This window comes from Neltuma alba, unplaced genomic scaffold (assembly GCF_004799145.2).
Source record: "Neltuma alba isolate B1F8T4 unplaced genomic scaffold, ASM479914v2 tig00005577_pilon, whole genome shotgun sequence".
NCBI lineage: Eukaryota > Viridiplantae > Streptophyta > Magnoliopsida > Fabales > Fabaceae > Neltuma > Neltuma alba.
The window spans coordinates 151,153-160,131 of NW_021634163.1; the positions used below are offsets into that span (position 1 = coordinate 151,153).

An 8,979-nucleotide genomic window follows, 5' to 3' on the forward strand; every position below is an offset into this window, starting at 1 on the left:
CTTAAGAATAAGAAAGTTAATTTTATTTAAATGTATTTTTATAAATTTTTTAAATTTGTCATTATTTTCTATTTACTAATTACAGAAATTAAAAATATTAATTAATTTCTTACTAGTTTGTAACAATATTTGCATTGGTGTTATTAAAATACTATTTTAATTATTTGTATTAGATACTATTCCATTAATAACAAAAACTCTTCATAATATGTGCAATTAATAAAAAAAATTCTAAAAAAATTCTAAATTTGGAAAACAGATTAATTAATGTCTTATATTTAACATCAAAATAAACTAATCTATTAATTGTTACATTTGTTTGGAGTATTTCATAATAAAAAATAAAAATTAATTTTTTGGGTACTGTTATGCATTAAATATGAGACTTTCTTTTAACGAAAATTTAAACATTGATTCTCATATTATAAAGAACTAACTTTTTTTGTTAGACTCAAAACTGTTGGTTACTATTAACATTTTTACCACAGTTAGAATATGAGCTCATGTCCTTTCTCTGCCTCCCATCTCATGCTTAACCCCCAGTCAACTCTAAATAACTAAGATATTATTAATACTATATGGATCAAAACATAATTGGGCTGGCCGAATGAAAATAACTGATTTTTGTTTTAAGAAAATAGGGAAGGTAGGAAACTCACAGACTCTAGGTAAAGGCAACGCCGAAGCCCAACAATCGTCCCACAACCTTGCCGAAGGTCCAACAACAGGTTCAACAAGAAATAAGAAGCAGGGGCCTAATCAAGATGCCAATAAAAGTTGATACAGTTAGTAAGAAATTAACTCATAATTTATAAGATCATGAGTTCAAATTTCTCTACCAATATGAAGACTTTGTTGATAGTCGATATGTAAAAGCACTCTATAAAACTGAAGGCATCTTTCAGTCTTGGTGAGTCCCGAAAACCCATTCACATAAATTTTTTTTATTAAAAAAAAAACCCAACATAAACTATTTCGCTAGTCCTAAATGTAAAAGAAGTTAGTTTATTTAAAGTATCATTTTTAATCATTTGCATTAAAATTATACATTTAATGTGTGTAATTAATAAGAGTAATTTGAAAAAAATTATAAATTTGTTAAACAGTAGCAATACATGAAGAAGAGAAACATAATCAAAATCAAAATGAGTCCTTTACATATCTTTAATTTTTCTTTTTAACTATAGAAGATGTATTTTGATCTTTTAACAACATTTAAAAATTTCTAATTAGGCCTTTTAGATTGATTAAGAATTTATTAACAGTATAGGCCTGTATTTGAACTTTGATATTTCAATTGTGTTTAATTGAAGTCTACCATTATATTTTGATATCATTTTAAAAACTTCTAACCGCATTGTTTATATTATATCAAAGAAAGTTAGCGTGATAGAGTATTCTTTGTGATTTGAAATATTATGATTATCAATATTGATGGGTTACATAGAATCATGGAAAGAGAGGAATTCAAAATTTCAAACCTTAGAGAGAACAAAAAATTCTTCTTTTTACTTCTAATACTAGCTAAGCCTTAAATCACTTGGCAATATAATGACTGAATAATACCAGTTTTTATTATTTTTTATTTTGCCCTCAACCAGTTGTTAATAATTTAGAATGTTTTCTATATTACATCCATGTGAGGAAAGTGAAATTATTTCTCCGGTCCTAATTATAAGACCCAATTGACTTATTTGAGGAGATTAAGGAAGTAAGTTAAGTTGGTTATTTATAATAAATAAGTGTTGTTATTCCTAAAATATCCTTGCTAATTAAGTATATTGGCTAAAACTATCATTATTAGAAGGATTATCTTGGAAAAAAATGCATAAATATAAGAGAGAAAATGGATTGGGTCTTATAATTAGGACCAAATAAAAAGTCAAATTGGGTCTTATAATAAGGACTGGAGGAGTATATTCTTATGATGGAATGTCTTACTTTAAAAAAACAGAATTTTCCTTTTCACCAAAAAATTTAATTTTATAATATAATTATCCCTTTTTCTATTCATCCTAGTAGATTGACTTGTTGAAAAATATACACTTTTTTATTTAGTTTCTTATCAATAATCAATAATTGAATGTAATGATTAATGCAAAAATAATGAATAAATTTGACCATAATTATGTTTTGATCCTGATTGTGGCAAACATATGTTATCCTTAAACAGATAAATCATATATAACATGATAAATAAATGATCATATAAATTATTTTATTTTAAAAAAATTAATTTGATCAAATAACATTATTTAATCATGCCATATAAATATTTAATAGATATGCGATAGTATTTTTAAAATAAATACATTGATGCCAAAAAGTTTGTTTTTATATTTAAAAAATAATAAAGTTTAAAGACACCTACTAAAAATTATTAAGTAAAACATATTTTCATGTAGAATCAAAGATTAAAATATTTGTTTATTGTTCAAGGAGTATCTAATGGTTTTGTTAACCGAATTTGACGAAAAAAATCTATTAACATACTAATCTACCCCAATTATCACAAAGTTAAGGATAATGATGAGTTATAATCTATCTATTTTTATCCAAAAAAAAAAACAAATTCTAAACTGGATTAGATGTACATACTACAATTCCACGGTAATCTTAGGTTTCTCTCTCTCTCTCTCTCTCTCTATATATATATATATATATATGAGTTAAGGAGCAAATTTAACAATAAAGTTTTCCTAAAAGAGCACCAGGCACCATAATGTTTAGTAAGGGGCATGAATGTACATTAAGTTGGCAATTGACAGCAAAATGACCACTTCTGTCATAGTATGTAACGTTGACCAAATAAAAGAAAACAGTTTGACTGAAATGGTGATGTGGCATATGAGATGGCAAATGCAAAATGGAAAATGGAAAATGAGAATAACAAAAAAAAACAGCATTTGGGAAAAACTGAAGAATGGGAAATTAAGACATTGGCGAAGCAGGGAGATGAATGTGAAGAGTGACAGAGAAAGAGAGTTATAGGGTTTGTGACTGTGTGAGAAACAGAGCAATTAGCGATGGAGGAAAGTAAGCATTACAGAGTCGAGGGTGTGAAACGAAACTGAAGTCCAGAGAGGGAGAGGAATCTGCGACAGTTCACGTGAGGAGAGAATCTTTCCGACCGACGCAAAGGATGACCGAGATTCTTGAACAGTAAGTATTGATTTGGGGTAAAGATAGTTGTTTTATTGTCGTAATAGTGAAATGACATGGTCCCCATGAGTAATTTCTTGAGTTGTTTATTTTAGAGGGAAATTGCGACAAACGGGAAAGGTGACAGAGACGAAACTACAAAGGCAAATACGAAGCAAAATAAAGAGGAGACCTTCGAACAGAGACATGCAAAGCTATTGAATAAGGTAAATGAAATTTATTTGCTGGCAAGAAATAACTGGGAAAAAACAAAGGCTAGGTTGCATAAGGGACACAGCATTATAGCTGAAAGTATTCTAAGGGCAGGGTTTCTGAATGACTGAGGGAAAGGTGAGACTATAGAGGTAGAAGATATTGATGACGTAGATGATATTGATGGACTTGATGATATTGTGGAGCTAGGAAATGGATTTGATGTAATTGGAGAAGTAAGAGTAGATGGAATTTATAGTTCAAACAACATTAATGATGATAGGGACAAAGGAAAAGAAGTACTCCGTGAGGAGGTGGAGGGATTTAGTGGCGAGGAAGAAAATGAGAGAGAAGGGGAAAGTGAATGTGATTGTGAGATTGAGGAAGTCAGTGGACTTGACAATGATGAAGAGAATGATAGTGAAGCTGATGATAGTGAGGATGAGAGTTACATGGCATAAAGTGAGAGCTTAGATACTGAGGAGAGTGTGGAGGATGATTTCGAAGTAAATGCAGACGTTAAAGATGATGCTGGCTGTGATAGTGATGTAGAAGAATCAGGCCTTGAAAATGATAATGGGCCTCCACAAGAGAGGTATATGGATGTTGGGCTTGATGGGCTTAAGGGCAGGCCTTTTTTCATGCTAGTGATGACATTTGTGGACAAAGAAGAATTGAGGAGGGCTATTGATAAGTATGCTATTGAAAAGAGAGTTAATGTGAGGGTAGTGAGAAGTGAGAAGAGGTTGTTCAAAGCTGAATGTCAAGTGGCCTGCCCATTCTGTCTATATGCCTTTAAGGATGGGCCAAATGTTGGGTTCAAGATAAGACATTATGCACTGAGCATACATGCGTTGGGGTCTATAAAAACCTTAGAGCTAGTGTAAGGTGGTTGGCAGAGTACTTTAAGGAGAAGGTACAAGAGAGTCCGCAATTCATTATTAATGACATGAAGAGAGAAGTTGAGCATGAGTTAAAGGTGCATGTTAGCATATACAAATGCAAAAGGGCTAAGAGGATGATAATGCAAGACATGGATGGCAGTTTTAAGGATGAATTTGTAAAGTTGGAAGCATACTGTCACGAATTGGGCATATCAAATCTGGGGTCAGATGTTAGAGTTGAGGTTAGCAATAAAGCTTTGGAGCAAGGCAGGAGAGTGTTTAGAAGGATGTATGTGTGTTTCAATGCATCCAAGGTATGCACTACAAATTTCTGGTTAGTTTCACTTGTTTAATTTAATTTTGTTAAGTAGTGTTCTTTCTTTTATTTCTATTCACCACATTTGTAATGTATAAAGGTATGTTTATCCAGGTTGGGCAGAAACAAGGCTGTAGACCCTTCATAGGCTTGGATGGGACATTTTTGAAAGGTAAAGCCATAGGCATTCTGTTAACAGCCGTGGGGATAGATGCAAATGATTCCCTTATCCCTTAGCTTTTGGTTTAACTTAAAAGGAGAATGGACATAGTTAGACCTGGTTTATTGGATGGCTGCGAGCTTCACTAGAACTTGAAAATAGTGGTAATATCACAATCATGTTTGACATGCAGAAGGTATACATGAAATGTTGTATTTACATGTTAGTAATCTATTTTATTATGGCATATATGCATTTGACATGCTTATGAATGCCATTTGATAGGGCTTACTAACGACAATGAGTGAAGTGCTCCCTGAAGCCGAGCATAGGCTATGTGCTCGACACATATACGCTAACTAGAGTAAACAATGAAGAGGCAACGAGTTGAAGAAGATGTTCTTCTCATGTGCTTGGAGCACATTCGAAGAATAATTCAATGATAACATGAAGGAACTTGGAAGGCTCAGAAAGCAAGCAACCCAAGCAGCAGTTGCATACAATCCCACAGCTTAGGTAAGAGCATTTTTACGACTAGGTGTCAAACTTGGATGGTAGATAACAATGTTAGTGAGAGCCTAAATGCTTGGATACATGAGTATAGGTTCCTTCCAGTAATTAGGATGTTTGATAGAATTAGACTGAAGATGATAGAGAAATGGGCTGATAGTACACGCATTGTTAGTACTTGGAAGGGAGACTATAGCCCAAAGTGCTTAGAGTTATTTGAGGCCAACAGGTTTATAATTGCAACTTGTAGAATTAGTTTTAATGGTGATCAAGGTTATGAGGTCAGTGAGGGTCAGGATAGGCATATTGTTTATTTTAATAAGCAGATGTGCACATGTAGAGTATGAGATTTAACTGAAATCCCATGCCAACATGCCAAAATTTGTAGCTTTTGCTAATACCTTTTATTATATATGGTGTAGGCACCTCCTTCATGTGATTCTCGGCCAAAAAGAACAAAGAGGACACACGACGCACATTTAGGGCAATCATCTCAGCAACCAGACTTGAGTTAACCATCACAGCAGCCTCAGGTGACATAACCTTCACAAACACAAGAAACTCAACCATCACAGCTCCAGGAACACCAATCTCCACCTTCCCATCAAACTTGCAAGCCTTCTGGACGAACAAAACAGTCACCAAGAAGGACATGTGCTAACAAGCCTAGAACTCCATGTGGCATGGGAATAATAATCGATGAACACACAAGCAGAACTATATACAATGCTGGTTCACTATCACCTTTCTTATTTAATAAATTTGTCCACAAAATAACTATTTTTGTTGTTGGTTTTGTTGTAGCCTGGTATGCCTTCCCAAGTGGTCATTAATGAAGGAAGTCCACGGCCTATGGCTTATAATATAAACCCCCAAGTTAAGTTCCCCATACCAAATGAAAAGCAAATGAGAGTGACAAGGGCAGCAACAAATAGAGCACAAGATAATGAGAGTAGGATTAAATTGAATGATTAAGGCACTGCAATTGCACAACCACCAACACTCCGATTCAAACCACTTGGGTTGCAATGGAAGGGCAAGGCAGCTATTACAACAACCCAACTCCAAGCACAGACACGAAAAAACACCAGGGCTACCTTAAGCAAACATAGTATATAGGTTGTTAAGTTATTTGGTGTTGAATATTTTGTCTTTTGTCAATGGCCATTGTGTAGCATTTTGTCTTACGTTGGCACGGACCATTGTGAATCCTAAATAGGCCATCTTTTGGGAGCATTTGTAATTAATAGGCATGAGATTCAAACCATTTGGTGATGAAATGCTGAATAGTTGATGGATACTTTCTTCCACATTTATGAGGTTTGCCTTTCCCACGTTTCCCCTCTTCCTTGCCAAATCTCCCTTTTTATGCATTATGTATCTACCATGATATATGTGATGGTCGTTCAATTTCATTGCCATTTAGCTTTTGTGACATGTCATTCATATTTTACTCATTCAACTTTTTCAAAATATTCCAACTATTAAATTCAAAAAAATTGATTAATAACTTCGACTTCATTAAATTACATAAATCAAAATATTATCAACTAATAATATCAATTACATGACATTACATAAACCAAACTATTCAACCTACTACTTCATTCACACTCTTCATTACTCTCTTACATTACAGAACCAACAACAACCACACCTATGTAATTAATAGGCATGCCATTGCCATTTTGAACTTCCTCTACACCTTTCTAAGTTGACCGTCTTTTATTTGATGCCTACTCTGCAACTCTCTCATTTGTATTTGCACTGAAGCGAACTCGTCCAACAACCTTTACCCATCATTTCCTCATCGCAGCATGCTATTCTCATCATAGAGTTTATCAATATTATCCAGTAGCTCTTTAATCACAGTATTAGCCCTCTCACTAAAATCACTATCATGCCAAGAGAAGGACTGACACCCACCATCCTGTCAATGGAGACCTCAACCATTACAACTTAAATCCAAAGTCAAAATCAACTTCTATTAATTTACTGCTTACTTGGTCATAGTAACGACAACCATAAAACCTCCTCCCCAGGTTGCCTTTCATCCACACCATCCATCGAGGTGCCACCATCCTGTGGTGGCAATACTTCCTTGGCCCATCATAATCATCCTTATGATTGGGTTGTTTTAGCAAACACACCCTCCTTCTGAATCTTCCCATTGTTGACAATGATGATGATGCCATTTGCAACAAGGACCTACTTCGTTTAATTGTAGTAGAGCAAGTCCAGATGGGTCTCGACTGGAAGTGAGAAGAGGAGATTTGTGGGATAGAGCACCAGACAGAAGACCAAAAGTCGAAGTGAGAGCAGATCGAGTCTTTGATGGAGCAGAGGAGGTGACTTGTGTCTTTAATGGAAGTAGAGGAAGTTGGTCACTTCTTTAATGGAGGATGAATTTGCTCTGCTTTTTCAAACGGTCACATGGAGCATTTCTGGGACCCACCAAAACTTAGCTAATAGACATTTACATGCTGTAACGGAAGTGGTCATTTTGCTTCCAGTTGCCAACTTCAAGCACATTCGTGCCCCCTACTAAACATTATGGTGTATGGTGCTCTTTTGGGAAAACTTTATTGTCAAATTTGCTTGTTAACCCTATATATATATATATATATATTGGTCTTGACCTACTTTGAATTCCATATATATTCTGAGTCTCTTTCTGGTTGCTGTTTCTGTAAATGTCTCTCACGACGGAAGAGCCATTATCATCGATGGCCAACGTCGAATTGTTATTTCTAGTTCAATTCATTATCCCAGAAGCACACCACAAGAAAACATGTATCTTTCTTCTACTCATAATTCTGCTCATTCTTTTGGCCTTTTTTTATATTTCTGATTTAACGAAAATATTTAATATTTAATTAGTACTATTATTGCTCACAATGAGTTTGTTTATACATAATGATGTTGTAGATGTGGCTTGATTTGATTCAAAAAGCAAAAGAAGGAGGACTTAATACGATAGAGACTTATGTGTTTTGGAATGCTCATAAACCAGTTCGTCGTCAGTATGATTTTTCTGGGAATAATGATCTCATCAGATTTCTAAAGACCATTCATGAGGCTGGACTCTATTCTATTCTCCGTATTGGTCCTTATGTTTTTGCTGAATGGAACTACGGGTATGTTTCATTATTTATTTATTTATTTATTTCTTAATTAATTAGCTTCCTTTTTTCTAATATATGTTACTATAATTCACAATCATTTTTTTAACGGAATGTTACTTAATTTTTAGGGATTTTCCTGTGTGGTTGCATAATTTGCCTGGTATTGAGATGAGGACAGCAAATAATGTGTTCATGGTAAGTTAATTATTTAAATTAAGCTTTTCTTATTCTTTATATAGTATATATGTTGTTTATTTTGTTTTTATTTGCTTTTACAGAATGAGATGCAAAATTTCACTACATTGATCATAAATAAGATTACTGAAGAGAAACTTCTTGCTTCTCAAGTTGGTCCATAATTACTAATTACTGCCCAGTGTATATATAGTAGTTCATGGATTACCTTTTTTCTTTAGAAAAAACTATGCAATTAACGGACACATTTAATTTATTCAGTTGATTTTTTCTCTCTCATTAATAGATCGAGAATGAGTATGGGAATGTTATGGATCCTTATAGAGATGCTGGAAAGGTGTATATAGATTGGTGTGCTTCAATGGCAGAATCTTATAATATTGGAGTTCCATGGATAATGTACCAACAAGGCAATGCTCCTCAGCCTATGGTAAA

The 8,979-nt window shown here is 33.8% G+C and overlaps 1 protein-coding gene across 1 annotated transcript; it reads left to right on the forward strand.

The window, feature by feature from the left end:
* Positions 1 to 7,465: 7,465 nt before the first annotated feature.
* On the forward strand, positions 7,466 to 8,943 carry LOC114748042 (beta-galactosidase 15-like; the record flags this gene model as incomplete). The annotated part of the gene is made up of 6 exons (XM_028936398.1): positions 7,466 to 7,482; positions 7,892 to 8,007; positions 8,151 to 8,361; positions 8,478 to 8,544; positions 8,628 to 8,696; positions 8,831 to 8,943. Coding segments are annotated over exons 1-6 (593 nt in total), but the record flags the coding sequence as incomplete, so codon positions are not given.
* Between the last annotated feature and the right edge of the window lie 36 nt (positions 8,944 to 8,979).